The sequence below is a fragment of the Canis lupus genome, chromosome 16 (assembly GCF_003254725.2).
Source record: "Canis lupus dingo isolate Sandy chromosome 16, ASM325472v2, whole genome shotgun sequence".
Lineage (NCBI taxonomy): Eukaryota > Metazoa > Chordata > Mammalia > Carnivora > Canidae > Canis > Canis lupus.
The window spans coordinates 60,469,534-60,491,657 of record NC_064258.1 but is presented as its reverse complement, the minus strand read 5'-3'; the positions used below and the strand labels follow the sequence as shown (position 1 = coordinate 60,491,657).

The window sequence follows — 22,124 nt, the reverse complement described above, 5'->3', positions numbered from 1 at the left end:
GGCACCTGCCGATTTTGCCTGTAACTTGGAAAAAGGACCATCCCGGGTGCATCTCATGGGACCTTGGAGGATATTTTGGCTAAATATAGCTGAAGGCGGGGAGCGACCTTCAAGCTATGAATTATAAGGCTTTTAAATATACAAATAGATATATTTGACGTTTCCTAAATAGCGCTGTCTTTAGAGTTTATGCTGCTGCTTATAGAAACCTAGAGCTTCAACCGTGTCGATCTCCACCATCCCTCGGGGTCGTTTCCCGTTACGGTCGCTTTCCGTCCACGCGGTGTGTGTACGGTGCACGCAGAGGCCTGTGTGTCTCCATCAGGCTGACGTATTTGTCGCTCTTCCTCTTTTATCTGAAGATGTGAAGTGGGAACGGACAACTGGGTTCAGTGCAATGACGCGCCCGTGAAAATCTGCAAATACCCTGTGACTGGACTTTTCGAAGGCAGGTCTTACGTGTTCCGCGTGAGGGCGGTCAACAGCGCAGGCATCAGCCGGCCGTCCAGGGTGTCCGAGGCCGTGGCCGCCCTCGACCCCGTTGACCTCAGGAGGTTGCAAGGTAGGTGGCGCGGACTCCGGGCCTCGGATCACGCGGTGGGCTCTTTCTCTTCCGCACTCAGCCGTGTACGGGTCCGAAGAACGTCTTTGGAGGCTGAGGGTGGCTCGGCGCCCTTTCCCCGCGGCCGTCCGTGCTCGGAGCCGCGTTAGGAGTGGGCACGGCCAGGCCGGCTCACCACATTTCCTGGTGCTCTTGGCCGGACTCCAGCCAGATGGGTTCAGAATTAGAATTTTCCTGGTCCGTTGGTGATAGAATCTCAACACGTAATGAGACACAGAAAGCTTTGACACCGAGCCACTTGGGTCCCAAATGACGCTTTCACGTGACGCAGATTCCCGAGAGGGATCGGCCCCTTGGTTGTGGTGTGAAGCGAGCCGCGACGTTTTCCTTACCCGCGGGGCCTTTTGTGCCCGGACACAGCTCCGAGGAGCACCGCGTCAGGACATCCACCCTGGTGTCTTTGGAGTTGGGGTGTGGTGTGATCATCACCTACGGGGGGTTTGGATCACGCACACACTCAGGGAAACTGGGGCTTTCTTAGGGGACCTTTGGATGCCAAAGTCCGCATCAGCCTTTCTCTCCGCAGCGGTCCACTTGGAGGGGGATAAAGAAATCGTGATCTATCAGGACGACCTCGAGGGTGAGTGGCCCTGCTGCATGCCCCGGGGATGCGGGATGGTGGTCGGAGGCCAGAGCGGCAGACGCAAGACCCAGCGGGTGGGGACCGCCACGCGCGTACACACGGGGCCGTGGGTCACACCTGCAACAGGAGCGAGGCAGGTTGAGGGAGGGTCGGCCCCGGGGTCCTGCATGTGGCTTCATCGCCTCCACGAGGGATCTGCGTCCTCCAGGGGCCGCACAGGGACGTCCACGCTGCCCGGAGCCCTTGTCTCCAGCCGAGGCTGGGTCCTTTCTCTGAGGCTCCGTGAGCAGAGGACGGGTTCAGGTTTTCTTTTGAAGAGAACATCTCATCTCTAGCATTTTAGCAGAAGTGGACTGAGTTCCTCCTGCCAGTATCCCTGGCCCGAAAGTTCGCACTTCCCCCACTTAGGCTGAGTTTTATGAGCCCTTCTCTTTGCTGCTCCGTTCAGGGATGGCAGAGGGTCGGCTCGTTGAGGAGGGGAACCTAGCGCGATTACTCGGAAAGCCGAAGATTTTAAACAGACGTATGCAATGAGAGTTCACGGGGGACAACGAACTGGTTGGAAATTAAGAAACATGGATTTGGAGCTAGTGCCCCAGGAGGTGGACTTTGAAGCTTTCCTTTAAAACTGCTGTGGACCTCAAAAAATATACATAAAAAAAACCCTCCTGAGGTCCCAAGCGCTTTCCCCGGAGAGCTGAGGACTCAGGGGTTCAGTGGTTGATCTTCCTATTTGCCCCCAGATGGTCCCCAGACACCGGCTCTTCTGCACCTGTAGCGGCTCTTCTCTAACATCTCGAGAACACGTCCTTCTCCACCATATTTAGTCTTCCTTAGCTCCTCCACTTCCAGACATAGAAATTGGGGAGGATGCCCGGTTAATTAATAAGTAATAGAAATAATTCAGGAAAGGGTGACTCACTGTGACTTCTAGATAACGGGCTGAAATGTCGTTATTTGCGTAATATCTGGCTCTGCTCAGCGTGGACTCCGTGGTCTCATAGCAGACGGGCCTGAATGAATAGGCGTGTTTGACACGAGAAAGAAGGACGTTCCCTCTGTCACCTCCGGGGTGGATGGGGTCCGTGAGGAGGCGACTACCCGAGCTCTGCTGCGTGGGCCTCTGGACGTTCAAATAAAATCACCCCAACGAGGAGGCACACGTTGCACACTAGGGCCGCCGGCGGATGGGGCCGCGGGAGTGCGTGCCCTGCTGGGGAGGACAGGTCTTCATCCGTCGTATCCACGGCACATTGGAAAAGACCTAGCGTTCCAGTCGCTGCGACGGAAGCGTAGTTCACAGACACAACAGATCCCATTTCCAGCTGCAGGGAAGTCACGGACGCCCCGTGTCGCGTTTCTGCTTGCGTTTCCTCTGATAAGGAGGCAGGTTGTCTGGCTCCCTGGGGCCCGGGATGCATTCTCGGGTGGGGCTGCCTCACGGTCACGCTGCTGAGGCTCCGCTTGCGCAGAGGCCAGGACACCCAGAGGCCAGGCGGCTGGAGACGCACACTGGGGCGAGGCTGTGCACACGGCGTCCTGGCTGGTCCCGAGGCCTGGGCAGACCCCAGAAGAAGTGGGGCTCCGGGGACCTGCTCTGCTTTGCAGAGATCGAGGGTTTATTTTACTCAATTTGCACAACAAACACCTTTTCTAATTCAATGACAATCCGTAGAGACAGGGATTCCCTGCCCCGTTCAGCCCACTTCTGGGCCCCAACAGGTGCAGTTAGGAGGGTCTCCCGGTCGCCACCCTGACGTCCTTCCTTCCTGGAGACCCGTCTGTTTCCTGTTTGAGCTAGAAAAGAGCCGGCAAATGCCGTTTGTTTTAATGAAAAACAACGGTTAAAAAATCTGTTGGTTAAAAAATCTGCTCCTCTGCTATTTTACAGGGTTTTTTTAAAAATTTATTTTTATTTTTTTGCTCAGTTTTTCTAACCAGTTTAATTTTCAAGTCTTCCTCAAACGGTTTAATCTGCCAGTGCTCTCCTCTTTTTTTTTTTTTTATTTATTTATGATAGTCACAGAGAGAGAGAGAGAGAAAGAGAGAGAGAGAGAAAGAGGCAGAGACATAGGCAGAGGGAGAAGCAGGCTCCATGCACTGGGAGCCTGATGTGGGATTCGATCCCGGGTCTCCAGGATCGCGCCCTGGGCCAAAGGCAGGCGCCAAACTCCTGCGCCACCCAGGGATCCCATCTCCTCTTAATAGCATCCAACTTGTCCAGCCTTTCTTGAGTTGGTCCCTTGAGAAATGCACGCCCTGTCCCGGGCCTGGCCAGAGCCGGCGGGTGCAGATCCCTTCCGCTAAGTACAGGTCCGGGTGCTCAGGGGTCGAGGAATCACGCGCTCGTCTACACACCTGCATTCTCCTAAGCTCTGTCACCTCGAAGATTCTGAAAATCCCAAATAGAGTTCGTGTCTCATGGACTTAGAGGAAAACCTGCTGGCAGCCCGTGGAGGCTGCGGTGTCCTTGGGTGGGTGGAACAAAAGGCAGGACTTGCAAATGGGGGACCGAGGCCCAGGCCCCTGTTCCACAGCCCGGGGATCCTGGGAGAGCCCTGCAGCTCCCTGAGCTCCGTCCTCGTCCCATAGGGATGCGACTCACAGGGCTCCAGGGAGACTTCGTGCTCCTGAAGCAGAGCACCCCGCCCCTGTACCCATCACTTAGTGGCCCCCGGTACCCCAGGGTGATGCATTCGGACTGTCCTCTCATCTTGGCTTGCTTTCTTTGTTTCTTTCTTCCTTTTCCTTTTAAAAAAATACTTTATATATATATATATATATATATATTTAATATTTATTTGAGAGGAGCAGAGGGAGAGGGGGAGGATCTCAGAGACTGAATCCCTCGGAGAGCTGAGCACGGAGCCTGACGCAGGGCCGCATCCCATGACCCCGGGATCACGACCTGAGCTCCACCGCTGCACTGTGCAGGTGCTCCTTGGTTTGCTTTCAGTTGCGTCTCGGTCCCTGCTCTTGTCTCCGCTGCTAGGAGGGTTGGTAAGAGCTCCTGTCACCTCCCTGGCGTCCGCTCGGCCCCCGGGGCCCCCCGAACCCTCTCCTCTCTGTCCGAGGTTGAGGTCATCTGCACGTCTCCAGCGCTCCTGCTGCTGTGTGGCCCAGGGTGGTCTCCAGAGGCTCCAGGACTTGACCCCAGCCAGGGATTCCCTGCAGACAAAAACTGGGCTCTTCCTTCTTCCCCAGCGTCAAATGAAATATGCTTTTTGTTCCATTTTCTCTGGGCCTGGGAGCTACGTGCCGGGTCTGAAGGTGGCTCAGACCTGGAAGGGCGTGGAGGGCAGCTCTGTGTGCAGGTGCTTCCGGGTTCTCCCTGCCTTCGCCGCCTGCCTGGCCCCCCTCAGGTCCCTGGGTTTGCTTCCTGTGCCCTCCGGGGCCCCTGAAGGAAGCCAGGGTTCAGCGGTGCATCCCCCGGGGCCGACCTCCCTGCGGCTTCTCTCTGCGGGGCCTGTGTCGGGATCTCTGCAGGCGAATGTGCAGCTCTCGGGCCTGACCGAGCAGGCCTGTGGGGTGTCCCGAGGCCCCGCTCCACCTGGCCCTGGTGGCACTTTGCGGCACAGACACCCTGACTCCTTGTTTGAAACCCGACCCACTTGCCAGAATGCTCCTAGATAAGGCCGCCCGGGTCCCTGCGCCTGTAAAATGGGATGCCCTCTGTAACAGGACTCCGCGAAATGCAACCCCGGCGTGTTTGCGCTGGTCAGTTCCTTGCCGGCAGCACAGTCCTGAGGGAGCAATAGGATATTGAGAAGGGCTCAGAGAAGTCCCGGGGACGTTCAAACCATTTTAATCATGTGCTAATCTAATTGGAAGCTCGTAACATTTTGTATCACTGCCGCAGGGACTGCGGTCTGGAGAACCTCCACCTCTCCGGAAACACTCTTGTATCCAAACGTACCGCCCCTGACACCTTAAGTCCTTTTAAAACAAGATGTGCGTCTAGCGGACGCCTCTGAACGCGGATATCCCGGCCTCCTTATTTGCAGAAAGCTTGTTGACCTCACTCCAGAGTCTCCGACGTGAAGGTGTAGATTTCAGGGCTCGGGCACGTGGCACCGACCCACCCGTGGAGGGAAGAACCACGTGCCTTGGAAGTGGGCGTAGGGTTTCGGCGCTGTAGGGCACGGCGTGAGGAGCGTAACCCGAGAGGGCATTAGAGGAAGGATCATCAGGTTCCAGAAGGCTCCGTCCTGCAGAGCGCACCCAGGACCTTCTCTGCGCAGATTCCCAGCACAGCCAGAGCCCCATTTCTGGCTAAATCTCCTGTTTCTCTGTGTTAATTTTCCCACCTCCCCTTCCAGCTGAAACTCTGGAAGATTTTTGGATTGGACACCTCCTCCCCCCACTTTTTTTAATGAACTGGCTTATACTAGAAACAAAAGTAGTTAGGGGATCTTAGCCCGTGCGTTATCCGAGGCTGGGGAGATGGTTTGGTTGCTGTCCCAGAATAGAAACGCGGTGAAGGCCGGGGCTGGCGCGGCGGTTCCTTGCGGCCTGGGAGGAGCGCGGGGCTCGGTGCGGCCGGAGCTGGGAGCCACCTGGGCCCGCGCTGACTGAGTGCACGGCTCCTGCAGGCGACGTCCAGGTCCCGGGGCCTCCCACCAACGTGCACGTGTCGGAGATCAGCAGAACCTACGTGGTGCTCAGCTGGGACCCCCCCCGCCCCCCGGGGCAAGGAGCCGCTGATGTATTTCATCGAGAAGGTACCGTGCGCGCCCGTGGTCCGAAGCCGCGGGTCCCCCTGGGACTTGTCACTGGGCCACCCGTGTGCTCCAAACACGAGCGTCTGTTAGGGCGTCGCACAGACCGGGCCCCCGTTACTTGCCGTGGAGCTGGGGGGGTGCCCTGTCCTGTCCCGCACCTGGCCGTCAGGGCACAGCGTCCCGCTGCGGGGTTGCTGCCCTCGTGTGAGCAAGGGGCACCTCACGTCCCGGGCTCTGGCGAATGCACCACGACGGGGGATCTGAGGTTCGGGGCACAGGGAGCAGGGGGCTGGGGGGGAGGGCGGGGTCTGTAGTAAGCCGCGGCCACTTGGGGGCGGGTTCGTGCAGGGATTCACTCCGGGGGCACCGTGAACACAGGCACACGCACAGCCGCACACGCGTCCTTCCTGCTCGCTGGGACGCCCCCGCTGTGGTCCGCCCTGCGCTCTAGGCCCAGGAGCGACTGGCTGCCGGGTGGGGCTGCGCCCATCCGCACCTGCTGTTGTGACCCCAGGGTCACCTGCAGGGAGGTCACCCTCAGGGGGGTCACCCGCAGGGTCGTCACCTGCAGGGTTGTCACCTACAGCAGGGTCACCCGCAGGGTGTCACCCACAGGGTCGTCACCCACAGGGTCACGCTCAGGAGGTCATCCACAGGATCGTCGCCTTCAGGGGGGTCACCTGCAGGGTCATCACCCACAGGGTCATCACCTGCAGGGTCATCACCCACAGGGTCATCACCTGCAGGGTCATGCTCAGTGGGGTCATCCGCAGGGTCGTTACCTGCAAGGGGGTCACTTGCAGGCTCATCACCTGCAGGGGGGTCACCTTCAGTGGGGTCACCCGCAGGGTCGTCACCTTCAGGGGGTCACCTGTAGGGTCGTCACCTGCAGGGTCGTTACCCGAGGGTCATCACCCGCAGGGTCACGCTCAGGGGGGTCACCCGCACGGTTGTCACCTGCAGGGGGGTCACCTGCAGCGTCGTCACCCGCAGGGGGGTCACCTGTGTGTAGGGCGCAGGCGGGAACTCTGCAGCTGCGGGAGCGTGCAGGGCAGGCACGGAAACGTGAGGTGTGCCCAGCAGGCCCCAAGGCGCACTGCCCCCCTCACCCCCCTGGCCCACACCTGTGCCCGAGGATGCCCTTCCGGGGACGCCAGGCCACGCGCTGCGGGGTGCAGGGCTCACTCTAGTCTGGGTGGTCCCGTCGGTCCTCGGGTCCTGAGAGCACAAGGGGTGGTCCAGACGCGGGCGGTCGCCGTGGGCCGGGGTTTCCTGCGGCCTCTGCGGAGGCAGGTCCCTGTCCATCTGCCACCAGGGCCCAGGGACGCTTCTGAACAGACGACCGGGTCAGTCACCGGGGGCTCGTCTGCTTCACCAGCTGCTGCCCGCTGTGGGGAGCGGCCGTGGGGCCGGGGCACGGAACACGCTGGCGTGGACGAGGCCAGGCCACCGCGGGGGCAGCCTGAGCGGAGCCGCGGGTCCAGGGCTCCCAGGCCACGGGGGCAGTGACGCTGGGCAGGCCGGGCGGGCATCTCCCATGCCACTGACCCCCAGGCCGTCTGGGGCGCTCCTTCGGTGCCAGAAGTCCTGACAAGGCCCAGCAGGAGCCCCGGGAGGGAGCATGGCACGTCCTGCTAAGCCCGGGGAGGACTGGCGGGACCCGTGGCCCAGCGTGGATCCCGTTGAGATGGGGCGGTGGATCTCCTGCGGGTTATTTACATCGCTGTCATCCTATTAACACAGTAATAGCTGCAAAATGTGAGAGCTCTAATTAATTAATTCATTTTTCAAAGACTTATTTATTTATTTGGAAGAAAGAGAGAGAGTGGGCGGGGGAGGGGCTGAGGGAGCAGCAGACTCTTTGCTGAGCGCAGAGCCCCAGGCGGGACTCGCACCCAGGACCCTGAGGTCACGACCCGGCCGTAAGCCTTTCCAGCTTCCAGTAACCTCTTACCTGTGTTTCCAAACGGGCTTCCCTTTTCATACAATCCGGGAAAGATTTGTCGAGGGCCTGGGGTGTGCTTTGGTGCCCGGGCGTCCCTGGCGGCGGCGTGCTGGCGTGCGGGGGGTTCCGGGCCCCCGCCAGCGCCGCCTGCGTCCCTTTGCAGTCCGTGGTCGGGAGCGGGAGCTGGCAGCGGGTCAATGCGCAGACGGCCGTGCGCTCCCCGCGGTACGCCGTCTTCGACCTCGCCGAGGGCAAGCCCTACGTGTTCCGGGTCCTGTCGGCCAATAAGCACGGCCTGAGCGAGCCGTCGGAGATCACCGCCCCCATCCAGGCTCAGGACACCATTGGTGAGTGCCGGCGCCTCGGCGAGCGGCCGCGGGTGGGGCGGTGGCCAGGCCCGCGCACGGGGCCTCAGATGCCGTCCCTCGTGCCCAGAAAGACACCAGACGGATCAGAGTCAGACTTCAAGATGCCTTAAGAGTTCAGTTGACGAGAGACGGAGAAGTCGCCGCCGTGTCTCGGCCGCCGGGGTCCCTCCAAAGTTCCATCCAATTTTCATGAAACGAATGAATGCTGAAGTGCTGTTAGGCTTTGGTCGCTTTTTGAAAACCCCCGATCCCACTGGGGTTTCTTGCCCGCTGGGCTTCAAGGTCCTGCTCCGCAGACGCCACGCAGGAAGGACAGGAATTCTGAATCGCCCTGGGGCGAAGATCAGGGTCTAGTCATGATTGCATTTTGAGTCTCCTTACGGATTTCCGGCCAGTCTGATAGAAATGTGTCTTATTTCCTTGAAATCGCTCCTACCCTGTCAGCCAAAGCACGTGTGTCAGGAGAGGATGCTCTTGGGTGTTTCTGGGGGGCGGGGGCAGGAGATTGCGGGGTTGTAATTCCCTGTGTGTGGGTCAGGTGGGACTTGGGACGGCCCGGCAGCTCCCGCCCCAGCCCCGGGGCTGCTCCCGCCCCTTCCCCTGCTCTTCTCTCCCCGTCCAGATTTCGGGGTGCCATGCCCTGCGGACCAAGGGCTTCAGGGGCTCTGGTGCAGCTCCAGGGACTCTGACGCTGCGTCTCCCCTGCGCAGCGGTCCCCTCGGCGCCGGGCCGGGTGCTGGCGTCACGGAACACAAGGACGTCGGTCGTGGTGCAGTGGGACAGGCCCAAGCACGAGGAGGACCTGCTCGGCTACTACGTGGACTGCTGCGTGGCGGGGTCCAACGCGTGGGAGCCGTGCAATCACAAGCCCATCGGCTACAACAGGTGCGGAGGCCCCAGAGCCGCCGGGGGCGGGGGGATGCCCAGGCTGCAGACACACCTGCGAGTGTCCGTCTCTCACCCACACGCGAGGCCGGGGCCTGAAAGCTGCCGAGTGGCCGGGCCAGGCTGGAGGATTAGCGTGTAGACGAGGGACGTCTGGAACCTTGGCCCTCGGGCATCGTTAGCGGAGGTTCCCTCTAACAGGGAATTTTACACAGCAGCCGCCCCCTCGAGAGGCGTTCCCCGTGAAATTCAGAGGCAGAGAGAGGCATTTACCGCACAAATTGATTTTTCAAACATTTAAAATTATTCACATACCTGGCAGTTGTGCTCCAGCTGCCGACTGAGACGAAACTGGGGGTGCTCCACCCCGTAGCACCTTCGCCCCTGGTGGCCCCCGCAGGGATTTATGCCCGCCCCCGAGTGTGCAGTGTCTGACCTCGGGGTGCCCCAGGGTATCTGAGCAGCTAAACAGCAGCAGCACTCGGGTTCTCCACTGTGCACGAGTTACGGGGACGGCTCAGCCGTCTTTCCCTTTTCAATCTTCTTTAAAAAAAAAAAAAAAAAACATAAACAATCGATAACTTGGAAAAAGCCATGGCTAGGAAGGAAGCGATGTTGCTGCAGAGAACCCGTGAGATGTCGCTTCGGGCCCACGGGCAAAGCAGACTCAGGAAGGGATCTCAGGACACAAAGCTTAAAGTAGCACTCCCGCCCCTGAGCGTGGTGGGTGGTCCCTGGACGTTCTGGGGATGGGCGCTGGGCTGGGGGGCTCCCCGCGTGCTCCTGGGGGTGCTCAAGACGCCGGGAGGTGAGGACGGCTGTCGGGCTGTGGAGGTGGGAGGGTGTGCGCACCTGAGCCGCTCTGCCCCCCGTGTGGCCGGGCCACGGCTTTCCGTCCCGCCCCAGCACGTGGGTTCGCATCCCCGACCCCCGCGGAATCGGGAATCTAAGCAGAAGGCCCCAGGGAGTCAGGCTCCTCCCAGTCCCTGAGGGAGGCCCCCCCGCCCTGCGGCGCCCTGACCGCTGTCTCGCTCAGGTTTGTGGTGCACGGGCTGACGACCGGTGAGCAGTACGTGTTCCGGGTCAAGGCCGTCAACGCCATGGGCATGAGCGAGAACTCTCAGGAGTCGGACGTCATCAAGGTCCAGGCGGCCCTCAGTGAGTCCCCGCGGCTGTGCCGCTGCCGGGGGTGGGAGGCTGTGGCCTTGTGCGGGCGAGTGCTCCTGGGGTGACCCTGTTGCCCCGCGGGGAAGGTGGGGGGCCCTCTCACCCGCGGGCCCCTGGTCTTGGAAGTGCAGGGTGGAGGGAGGGTGCTGCCCGCTGACAAGGCTCCGGGGGAGGACGTGTGTGCCCGTCGGGAGGGGGTCCAGGCATCGGTTGTGCTTAGCTTGGGGGGCTTTGGTCCTCCCTGCGGAGCCCACGGGCCCGTGTGAACCTCGTGGCTGTGTCACCCGCCTCGTCTGTAAACATGCCTTACATCCAGCTGAACAGCTAGGGACCTAACTTCGGAGGCGGGCCCTGGGACCATGGCGTTGTCCTTGCTGCCTGCCGACTTCCCCCACACGGCCCCATGGCGAACACGTGAATGTTCCTCGTTTTGAGGACATTTTTGTCTCCAACTGATTTTTTTAAAAATATTTTATTTATTCATGAGAGACACAGAGCGAGAGAGAGGCAGAGACACAGGCAGAGGGAGAAGAAGGCTCCGTGCAGGAGCCCGATGGGGACTTGATCCCGGGGCCCTGGGGTCACGCCCTGGGCTGAAGGTGGTGCTAAACCGCTGGGCCACCCGGGCTGCCCTGATTTTTATTTTATTATTTTTAAAAATATCTTATTATTTGACACAGAGAGAGAGACAGAGAGGGAGAGAGAGGGACAGGGAGGGCAGAGGGAGCAGCAGCGGGGAGCCTGACGCGGAACTCGATCTCAGGACCCGGGGTCATGACCTGCCCCGAAGGCGACCCTCGCCCACCGAGCGCCCAGGTGCCCCACGTCCATCTACGTGTTAAGCGCGTGTTTGGAAGCTGCGCTCGGTGCCCTGACCACACTGGTGTCGCGGAGCATCCCGGGGGCGGGCCGTCCCTCGAGGGAATGCAGCGATGCCCTCGTCCTCGGCCGTCCCGTCCCCGGGGACTCCCTCACGTTCCCACGTGTACCTCATACAAAGCGGCTGTCCGAGGTTTCGTTCTCTGGCGAGAACAGGTGCTGCGGGCTCGTGTCCCTCAGGCCCGGAGGACGCGGTGACAGCACACCGTGACGGCCCGTGTGGGGCGGGAGCGGCCCTGGGGGTGGACATCCCGGGTGGGGCCCCGGGCCAGCTTCTTGCTCCGTGTCCCCGTAGCCGTGCCTTCTCACCCCTACGGGGTCACGCTTCTCAACTGCGACGGCCACTCCATGACCCTGGGCTGGAAGGTGCCCAGGTACAGCGGGGGCGCCCCCATCCTCGGCTACTACCTGGACCGGCGCGAGGCCCAGCACCGGAACTGGCACGAGGTCAACTCCTCGCCCATCAAGGAGAGGATCTTCACGGTGGGTCCTTCTGGGTGTCGCGGGCAGGGGGGTGCCCCCCTGTCAGGTGCACAGCCCTTCCCTCGGGGACTTGGGCTTCAGGGGAGTCTGACGACGCGACACAGACACACGCGTGGGCTCAGGAGAGTCTGTGGCCTGGGGGGAGAGGCCGTCGAGCTGGACCCGAGGAGCCCAGTCCCTCTGAGAGGCGGGGCGGGGGGGCAGAGGGGATGTGAGGACGTGGGTGTGCGGGGCAACCGTCCCCGCTGGGAGCAGCCCTGGCCCCAACCCTCTGTGGCCTTCATCTCCCTGAGCCTCTGATGTGCCAGCTGCCGTGGGGTCACGGTGCCGTCACCGCACCTGCCGCGGGGTCACGGTCCATCATTGCACCTGCTGCGGGGTCACGGTGCTGCCTCCTGCAGGCGCAGCGACAGGAGGGCGGAGACGATGTGGGGGGTTCCCGAGCGACTGCAGCGCGGCAGCCACGTTCCTAGCGCCCGGCCGCCCCGGCCCAGCCCCGGCCTCACGTTGGCTCGGACACGTCCGTCTTGCGATGTGTTCGCTGCCCACGGGCCGCACGGCGGCTGATCCTGCCCGTGCTCATCCCGCACAACCCACCTCGCAGGTGGAGGGCTTGACGGAGGGCTCCCTCTACGAGTTCAAGATCGCCGCCGCCAACCTGGCGGGCATTGGGCAGCCGTCGGACCCCAGCGAGCTCTTCAAGTGTGAGGCCTGGACCATGCCTGAGCCTGGTGAGAGGCCCCGTGGGACCCGAGCGCGCTCAGCGCCTGTCACCGACCCTCAGAGCTGGCGGGGCTCCGTCTTGGGCGCCGGGGGTCTCCCGGCTGTGCCAGGCCGTGGGGCGGAGCTGGATCGGGCTGCCGAGTGCCCGGCCCTGGGCCGTGTGCAGAGGCCGAGCGGGTGACGGGGGGCATTAGTGGGGCCGCGAGAGGGCTCAGGGTGTGAGCCGGGGCCGGTTCTCCCCGCGAGACGCACCTGCGGGTCCCGAGCACCGGGGTGACTCAGGGTCGAGGCCAGGGGGACGCCGCGGGGACGGGCTGCCGGGTCGGGGGCGGCCAGCGGGCGAGCGGGGCTGTGCACCTGCGGTGCTGGAGGTGGGGGCGTCCCCGCGGCGCGGGCTCAGACGACGTTTCACCTTCCAGGCCCCGCGTACGACCTGACGTTCTGCGAGGTCAGAGACTCGTCCCTGGTCGTGCTCTGGAAGGCCCCCGTGTACTCGGGCAGCAGCCCCGTCTCTGGCTACTTCGTGGACTACAAGGAAGAGGACTCTGGAGAATGGAGCACCGTGAACGAGGCGCCCACCGCCAGCCGCTACCTAAAGGTGAGGGTGTTCCCGCCTCCCGGGCCACAGGCCGACAGTCCCGCGGTCGGCTTCCCTGGGGGCGCCCGACCCTGTGTCTGTGGGTGGCCCGCGCCGGCCCTGTGTCGTCCACGCTTGCTCCTGGGATCACACGCACAGACACGCGTGCACGCACGGCTTCCACGTGTGGGCCGGGGCAGCGCGTCCATCCCTGGTCCTCCGGGGTCTCCGCGTGCGTGCGGCACCTGCGGCTGGCTCTCCTGGGGGGGTGACATGTCCCCACGCCCTCCCCAGCTGCCCTCACCCAGGCCTCGCCCCCGCGGGTGTGTGCTCTGAGCCGCGCCGCAGACATCGGGGTGCCCTGCACGTGCCCCGCACACGCCGCAGCCTCTGGGCCACGGACCCCACGACGCCAGAGCGGCTTCCTCTCGGCGAACGAAGCGCCGCTGGGATCCAGGTCAGCCTCCGGCAGCGAAGAGCACTGGTGTGCGGCCCGCGGCCCCCTGACCTGCGCGCCTGCGAGGTGGACGTGCTGTGGCGCGTCCAGGGGACAGGACGGCTCGCTTGCAGGCTGCGTGTAAAAACCTTGAGCCCCGTAGAGCCGGGGCCCGTGTGAGCAGCGGGTGCAGCCTGGACGCGGGGTCTTCACTCTGCTTAGAAACACACGGAGGAAGGAGCGGCGAGTACACGGGACCGAAGGGTGTGTCTACGCTGCAGTCGGGCCGCGTGGCTCCGAGGGGGCACCGTGCGGCTCCTCCAGCTGGAAGGGTGTCCCAGTCGGACGCGGAAACACGGCCCTCGTCGTTCACGCTTCCCGCCGCTCTGTCTCCCTCAGGTCTGTGACCTGCACCAGGGCAAGACCTACGTCTTCAGGGTCCGTGCGGTCAACGCCAGCGGGGTGGGCAGGCCGTCGGAGACGTCCGAGCCGGTGCTGGTGGAGGCCAGGCCAGGTGACACGCGGCCGCCGGGCTGCGGGGAGGGCACGTGCCCTGGGTGCGAGGCGGTGCGGGGCGGCGGGCTCCCGTCGGGCGGAGAGCGGGGCCGCGTGGCACTGTCCTGGGAGGGCGACGCCGGCCCCTGACGTCTCTGCTGACTGTGATGGGCGGCCATCGAGCCGTCGGTGCCGCTGTCGGTGGCGAGAGGCGAACGTCGGCGGGTGGCGCTTGTGGGGCCGAGGTCCTCGCAGGGCACGCAGGGAGGGGGCGGCGAACCTGGACACCCGCGCTGCCCCCGTCTCTCCGCCCCCTGGGGACTGGCGTCCGGGCGTCTCCTGTCCTCCCGGTGACCCGGCGTCTGTCAGTACCTGCCCGGGGCCCCATGTCCCCACGGCCCCCGAGTCCCAGGCACGGTTCTGACGGCCGGTGTGGGGCTGGCTGTGCACCTGCTCGGAGGGAGCTCGCGGCGCCTTTCCCAGCGCCCGGGGAGGGAGGGCGGCGAGGGGAGCCCGAGTCCTTGCCCCGGCGAGAGCCCGGATCCCAGACACCGGCAGGGGCTCCCCGGCCCACACGCTGCCCAGGGTGCACCCGCCCGCCCGCCGCGCCCTGTTCCTGCTCCGGCGTCCCCCCCCCCCGCCCCGGTGTGACTCAGCATCCCGAGCTGGGCCCGGAGGACGCGCCGTCCCTGAGCCGCCGCCGTCCCCTGGCTCGCAGGCACCAAGGAGATCAGCGCCGGCGTGGACGAGGAGGGCAACATCTACCTGGGCTTCGACTGCCAGGAAATGACGGACGCGTCCCAGTTCACCTGGTGCCGAGCGTACGAGGAGCTGGCCGAGGACGACCACAAGTTCAGGGTGGAGACGGCCGGAGACCAGTAAGTGCCGGGGAGCGGCCCGGGGCCTGGGCGGCTGCGCGGGCCGTGACAGCAACGCCACCCGCGCCCCTTCCCTTTCAGCTCGAAGCTGTACTTTAAGAACCCGGATAAAGGCGACCTGGGAACCTACTCTGTGTCCGTGAGCGACACGGACGGGGTGTCGTCCAGCTTCACCCTGGACGAGGAAGGTAACGCCCGGGGGACGCACGTGCCGAAACTGGGTGCGTTCGCGGGGGGCTGGGGCGCGGAGCGTTGGCAGAGGCAAAAGTCACAACTTTTTTTTGAGGATTTTATCTATTTATCCCCGAGAGACGCAGAGAGAGGCAGAGACGCAGGCAGGGGGAGAGGCAGGCTCCCTGCGGGGACCCCGACGCGGGACTCGATCCCATGACATGCCCTGGGCCAGACATCACCTGGTCCTTTAAACTTGGGTCTTGGCGATGTGTCGGCGCGTGAGGCCCTGAGGTCGATGAGCGACGCGGAGGGAAGACCCCCTCCTTCCCAGCACCGGATAATCAGGGTGACGCGGGAAAGCAGGATCGTCCTGGGTGTGAAATAGGACGTAGGAGGCTTGGCCCCGGTCCCCTGCTCCCCTCAAACAGGACACAACGGTCGTGAGGGGCCCGGGGAGCCGGGTGGGTGCCCGGGGTGGGCTCCGGCCGAGCCCCTGGCCCTGGTGGCCCGTGTCCTGCTGGGCGGCGCGGTCGGACGGACGTCGGGGCTCCGGGGTCGCTCAGCGCTCTCCAGACCTCGTGCCCCCAGGGCGGCTCCCCCAGGCTCCCCCCAGGGCGCAGGGGTGACCCTGGCATGTCCGGGCGTCCGTCCTCGGAGCTGCAGGTCCGCTCAGCAGACCCCCACCCCCCGGGCAGGCGAGCCAGTGCCGGTCGGTCAGGAGAGGCCGGGCCTCGTTTCTGGGCTCCAGCGAGCACGTCCCTACAAACCCTCCGACCCGATCTCCTCCGGGCTCTAATCAGGAGGAAGGACCAAGAGTGGCCCAGAACCCGGTTTTCCACGCTTGCTCTGGGGACTCCTTCAGGAGCGATGCGTTTTGTCCCTAAGCCCGTGGCAGGGACACCTGCCAGGTCCTGGGGGCAGAGCCGTGAGGACGGGCACCGTGGGGGGCCTCAGCGCCAGGCCGCGGGGCGAGGTCGTCCAGCATCCAGGCTCCTACGGCTCCTCCAGCACAGCCCGCCTGCCCGCTGCGGCCCGCCCCGCCCCTGCCCCGTCCCCTCCCCGTCCCATCCCGCCCCCTCCCCGTACCCCTCATACCCCTCCCTGCCCTGTTTCCTACCCCCATCCCGTCTACCTCCCCTCCCCAGCCCCTCCCTGTCCCATCCCCTCCCTTCCCATCCCCGTCCCTTGCCTGTCCCTCCCGTTCTCCATCTCATCCCCCTCCCCCTTCCCCATCCCCTCCCTGCCCCTCCCCCACCCCCTCCCACCCCCCATCCCCCTCCCCTTCTCCATCCCCCACCGTCCTCTCCCCTCCCCATCCTGCCCCCTCCCCTCCCCTTCTCCATCCCCCTCCCCCTCCCCGCCCATCCCCCTCCCCCTCCCCTTCTCCATCCCCCTCCCTCCCCCTACCCATCCCCCGCCCCCCGCCGTCCCCCTCCTCATCCTGTCCCCCTCCCTCTCCCCGTCCCATCCCCCTCAGCCCCCTCCCCATCCCCCATGTCCCCTGTCCCACCCTCCTCCCCCTCCCTGTCCCGCCCTGGCCTGGCCGCCCCTCCCCTGCCACAGGGTTATTTGTGGTGAGGGGAGCCCGAGGAGGAGCCTTAGCTCCCACCTGCCTTTCGGGTCTCGCCAGTCGCGCGTGGAGCCTCGGGGCACCGCTCTGCCCACTGGGCCTTGCCGCGTCCCGTCCGCAGCCCCTGAGCGTGCGGCTCAGACTCAACGTGTGTCCTTCATTTCAGAGCTGGAACGTTTGATGGCCCTGAGCAACGAAATCAAGAACCCCAGTGAGTGGCGGGGCCGTGGGGGACGGCGGCGGGGAGGGCGGCGGGGGAAGGCGCGGGGCCCCCCGGAGCGCCCTGGGGAGAGGGCGGCTTCGCCTCACGTAACCGGCTTGTCCCGGTTCATTTAAAACAAATACGAGTCGATCACGCACCGGGTGGACGTTCTTGCGCAGGGAGGGTTTGGGTGCGGGGCTTGGCGTAGCGCGGCCATCGGAGCGCAGGGGTCAGCCGGGCCCTGGGTGGGCGGGCGCCACGGGGTGGGGGAGGAGCGGGTGCGGGCCGCGGGATGGGGGCAGGTGCGCCGCGGGGCTCACACGCACTGGCCTTCGACTGCCCCGACGGGCCGACCGGGGTTTATTTTGTGTTTGGCTTTCCCGACCCAGTGCAACGGGCCGGGGCGTCCCCGCCTCAGAGCCCCGGATGGCTGGGGTGCCGGTCCCCTCAAGGACTGCGCGGCGCTCACCTCCGACCTCTCTTGTCCCCCCAGCGATTCCTCTGAAGTCAGAACTAGCTTATGAGATTTTTGACCAGGGCCAGGTCCGCTTCTGGCTGCAGGCCGAGCACCTGTCGCCCGACGCCAGCTACCGGTTCATCATCAACGACAGAGAAGTGTCTGACAGCGAGGTGAGCCCGCGAGCGGGGCCTCTGGCCGGCTCGCACCGCGGAGGGTCGGGGGCCTCGGGTCACTGTCCCGCGTGTTTTCTCCCCGAGGGCCGCGGCGCCGGGGCGTGGCCGGCTGCACGATGGCCGTGTGGCCGCTGGTCCTCGCCGTGCTCGGGGACCGGCCTGGAGGGTGGGGGCTGCGTGGGAACCGCGGAGCCTGGGCTTAGGACGCACGAGGTCCGGCTGACGCGGGGCGGGGACTGTCCTCGGTGCGCGGCTGACTTGGTGGCCATGGCGCCGGGGGCGGCGTTTTTGCCCTATTGTCCGTGGGCCCTCGCACCCAGAGCCTCCCGCGGGGGCGTCACGGGGAGACCCTCGCCCTGGGGGCTGCTCTGCTTTCTGGGGAATCGGGGCAAAGAGCAGCAGAACCGCCAGGGCCGTGCGTGCGGCGTGCTGGGAGGCAGACGCGTTGGCCCGTGGTCACCTTGCGAGTCCTGCGCGGGCCGGAGACGCTCCCGTCTGGGCTGCGGGACGGGGAGCGTGTTTCAGCGCCGCTTCTCGTCTGAGAATCACGGCTCGGCTGCCGAAGGACAACCCGCTCGAGGGCCTCTCCGCACCGTGGAGAATCAGGGTGCCCGACCCCTGCGGTCTCCCCCGGGTGCTCGGCGGGCGCTGCCATCGTTGCCTGTAGCGACTACTGACGCCAGGCGCCTCGGTCGGGGGTGGTTCGCGGGCAGGGATGGCCCAGGCCTCACAGGCGTCTGCTCAGGACCCCAGCCCCGGCCCGGGACCCCCGAGCCCTGGCCCAGGACCCTCAGCCCCGACCCAGGCCCCCCAACCCCCGCCCCGCCCCGGGCCCGCGTCCTGCGAGTGTCTGACCAGAGCAGCAGGTGTCAAGGACCACGACCCCGTGACTTTCTGGCCCTGAAGCCGGTGCCGTCCTCGCGGAGCCGTGGGGCGCTGGCCGCGGACATCAGGCACCTTCCTCCTGGCCCGGCAGAGCCCGCGGGCTGAGCCCCGTGGGGGGACGACTGAGCAGTGCTCCAGGGACAGACGCTGCGCTGAGCGGGGTGGCGTGTCCCCTGCCAGCGCGCCTCGTGTCCTGTGCTGTGGCGACCGCAGGAGCCGCGTGAGCTCCCCAACGGGCCCAGACGCCGCGGGGCGGGAGCCGAGACAGTCGGGGAAGCTACTGAGCGGCCAAGAGGCCGAGGGTCCTGCGCCCGCCGTGGGTCCCGGCCGTCGCTGGTGGCCGCTCGCTCGTGTTTCCTGGTCCGCGGGCGGCAGCCGTGGCCCCTTCTCGTGTTTCTGCGGCTCCGTAAGGGTCTCGCTCCAGACGCTCATTCCTGGGCGCGTGCGGGCCCTGCCGGGGCCTCCCTGGTGGAGGCGGCTCTGCGCGGGGCACCCCGGTGTCCCCCGGGTCATGAGCGCCTTCCCTGGCGCCGCGTGGGTTTGGTCCCGTGTGCGGCCGGAGTAGGTCGCGGTAGTGGGTGCAGGACGGGGGGCGACTTGGCGTGTCCCGTGAGTTCCCTCCTCCACCGTCGCTTCCAGAAACACAAGATCAAGTGCGACAAGGCGACGGGCGTCATCGAGATGGTCATGGACCGCTTCACCATAGACAACGAGGGCACCTACACCGTGCAGATCCGCGACGGGAAGGCCAAGAGCCAGTCGTCGCTGGTCCTCATCGGAGACGGTACGCGCTGCGCCTCGGCCGCGGGAGGGCCCACGCGTCGGCACCGCCGAGGGGCGCGTCTCACGTCTCTCTCCCTTGGCTGTGGCTGCAGCGTTCAAGGCTGTGCTGGACGAGGCTGAGCTGCAGAGGAGGGAGTTCCTCAGGAAGCAAGGTGGGTGCTGCGCCGCCCGCTCCGGGGTGCTGGGGGAACGCGGTGTCCTGCCTCTGCCCTCGCGTCTGCTCCACGCGCGTCCCCGTCTCGCCTCCACCTTTACCGGCCGCCGCCGCGGGCCCCGTCTCTGTGGCTGTGAGCCGAGCGCGGGGCAGGGCGGCCGGGCGGGACGGACCCTCGCTGCTCACTGCCCTGAGGCCCCGTCGTCCGTGCCGCGTCCCCCGCCCACCGCGTCTGCCCCGCGTCCGGCGTCCTGCGCAGCGTGGCTTCCCGGGTCACCCTCGGAGGGCCGCCTTGAGCCCGAGCTGCGTCCCAGGCCGCCTGCAGCCGCCGCGAGTGTGCGTCCCCGAGCCCCCCGGAGGCGCCTGCTCTGTCGTCCCGCGGGCACAGCTCGGGACTTGCCACGCGATGCGGGCTGGTGGCGCCGGGGGCCCCCGCGTGACCGTCACCACGCCCCGGTGCGCGGGCCTCGCCTGAGCCGAGGGCGCGCCCACAACCGCAGCCCCGCGTGCCTGTGCTTCTGCTTCTCCAAAAACCTTTCTGCCCCGTTTTCCCGTCAGGCCCTCATTTTGCGGAATATCTGCACTGGGACGTCACGGACGAGTGTGAAGTCCGGCTGCTTTGCAAGGTGCGGCCTGGGCCCGGGCGAGAGGGCAGTTAGCTCGGGTGGGGCGGGAGAGGCCCCTGGGCTGGCCTGAGGGATGAGGGGGGCGGCGGGCCGGACCGTCGTGAGGGACGAGCCCGAGCTGTGCAGACGATGACACCCACCGCGCTGTCGCTGCCGAACGCTCACTGACGCCCGCTCGCCCGGTCCACGTGAGGTGCCGGTGCAGAGCCGTCCGCGTCCGCGCCGCTCACCCATCAGATCGCCTGACTCAAGTGCTTACGGGTCCCGGGAGTTCCTCGAAGCTCCGTGCCGCCTCTGAGCTCACGTCGGGGGTTGGGGTGTGAGGGACCCTGGTAGCGGGGCGTCCCCATCCCCACTGGGCTTGTTCGGTCTGACGGTTTCATCCCCTCGTCCGGATACGTCCGAAATGTCACCCGGCCTGGGCAGCGGCCCCTGGACGGCGTTGTAGACCCTACAAAGATTTGGTTTTATTGCTGTTTTTATTTTATTGTTTTTATTGCGGAGGTCACCACTCCGCACCCTCCCTAAAGACTCTTTTTCCTTAAAAGCCAGAGGGGTTCGCCTCAACCGGGTCTGTGCCTCGCAGGTCGCAAACACCAAGAGGGAGACGGTGTTCAAGTGGCTGAAGGACGATGTCCTGTACGACGCGGAAGCGCCCGATCTGGAGAGGGCCGTGTGCCAGCTCCTCATACCGAAGGTGGGTCGTGCCGCTCGGGGCAGGGGTGCGGCCAGGCTCCCGGGGCTTCCCGGCGACTTGCAAGTCCCGCATCCGGCCCCGCTCTTACCCCATTCGCAGTTGTCGAAGAAGGACCTCGGTGAATACAAGGCAACCCTGAAGGACGACAGAGGTCAGGACGTGTCCGTCCTTGAGATAGCTGGCAAAGGTACAGCAGCGCCTCCGCGACCCCCGGCGGAAATCCGCGTTGCCGACGGGACGCCGCGTCCTTCCAAGGCGCGTCCACCTGGCCCCGGGTGGTGCACGCTGGTGGCTCGGCGGGAACGCGGCGCAAGAGAACCTCTGCCTCCAGACCTGCCTCCGCGTTCTGGGGAACTGCCCGGTGTCACGTTGTGTTCACAGGAAACGGCGTTTCGGTCCGTCGTCAGTCGGACGCCGAGTGTTCCCGTTACTGACGTAGTCACGGCGCTTGAAACGGGGGCGGGCGGGGATTCAAACGGGGCGTTGCACTTGTGTGGAGCGAGATTTTCTCGTTCCTTGGGAGAAAGTGAACGGGTTCGAGGGATTTCTGGCCCCCGTGAGCCTTTTATGGGTAAATGTCGCCATTTTACGTGGCAGTTTTCAAACGACCATCACGACTTCCCGTCCCAGTTGGATCACGCGGGAAGATGGGGCTTTCTGGCGAAAGCGCGCCTCGTAACGCACGTCCCCCTTCTCCTTGCAGTGTACGACGACATGGTCTTGGCGATGAGCAGAGTCTGTGGTAAGTCGGTGCCCGCCCATCGCCGGGAAGGTTGGTGCCGAACCCCCGTTTCCTGGGCGGGCACCGAGCGCTGCCAAGGGCGGCCCTGGCACGGCCCGGGGTCCTCGGTGCCGTACTTAGCGCGTGCACCCCACTGGGGCCCCAGCTTGCACTCGGGATGGGCCACGCCGTCCGTGGCCTCGTTTCCGTGAGGCCTTTGTGCGTCCGCGCTCTGAGCACCCGCGGCACCCGTGTTGGACGGCGGCGAGCACTCCTGAGCCCGGCTCTGGTCGGGGGCTCGAGGCCCGTTCTCAGCCTTGCGAACACATTCCTCCTCTTGCTTCCCCCCTGCAGAAACGTGAGAACCGAGACACGGGTCAGTAGCTGGGCCCCGATCGCCCCCAGGGTGGGGCCTCGTGCCGAGTGCGCCGCTTGACGGGGCGGCTTTCCCGAGGCCCCCGCGGCGTGTCCGGGCCGCGGCCCCAAGCAGCAGCGCGCTCGGCCTCCCGAGCTCACAGGCGGCTCACCCGGCTCCCTGCCGCCTCCTGAGCACCTCGCCCCGGTTCCCCTCGTCGCTTCCCCAGAACAGCGCTGCGGGTCCATGTCCCCCGTGGACTTCCACGCGGTCGGACAAACGCGGCCTTGGCCTCGATGGTCACTGAGGGGCCGTGGAGGCGCGGAGCTGAGGGCGCTGCCCCCCGGGGGGAAGGCCCGGGCCAGGGAGCCAGCAGGTGCCCAGCGGCGGTCCCCCTGCGCTCCTCCGTCCGGGGGCAGGAGACACCGCGCGGGGACCGTGCGCCTGCCCAGGCCAGAGGCCTGTGCCCGGGGCCGTGAGCCCAGCCTGACCTCTGGGGCCGCCTCCTGCCCGGCCGTCCTCGCGGCCCCCACAGGCCCCCCATGGGGACACTGGCCCGGGC

General features: G+C 65.3%; 1 protein-coding gene across 1 annotated transcript in view; it reads left to right on the top strand.

Moving 5' to 3' along the window:
- The window catches only part of MYOM2 (myomesin 2), a 51,408-nt gene that overhangs the window by 21,174 nt on the left and 8,110 nt on the right, over positions 1–22,124 (top strand). The window contains 21 exon segments of the mRNA XM_049094895.1: positions 363–562; positions 1,149–1,202; positions 5,798–5,877; positions 5,879–5,926; positions 8,035–8,218; positions 8,950–9,124; positions 10,161–10,282; positions 11,466–11,653; positions 12,258–12,384; positions 12,796–12,974; positions 13,789–13,903; positions 14,603–14,762; positions 14,844–14,950; positions 16,673–16,717; positions 17,202–17,338; positions 18,866–19,010; positions 19,102–19,161; positions 19,722–19,789; positions 20,376–20,486; positions 20,586–20,673; positions 21,190–21,228. Coding sequence (XP_048950852.1) covers positions 363–562; positions 1,149–1,202; positions 5,798–5,877; positions 5,879–5,926; positions 8,035–8,218; positions 8,950–9,124; positions 10,161–10,282; positions 11,466–11,653; positions 12,258–12,384; positions 12,796–12,974; positions 13,789–13,903; positions 14,603–14,762; positions 14,844–14,950; positions 16,673–16,717; positions 17,202–17,338; positions 18,866–19,010; positions 19,102–19,161; positions 19,722–19,789; positions 20,376–20,486; positions 20,586–20,673; positions 21,190–21,228 — 2,432 coding nt within the window.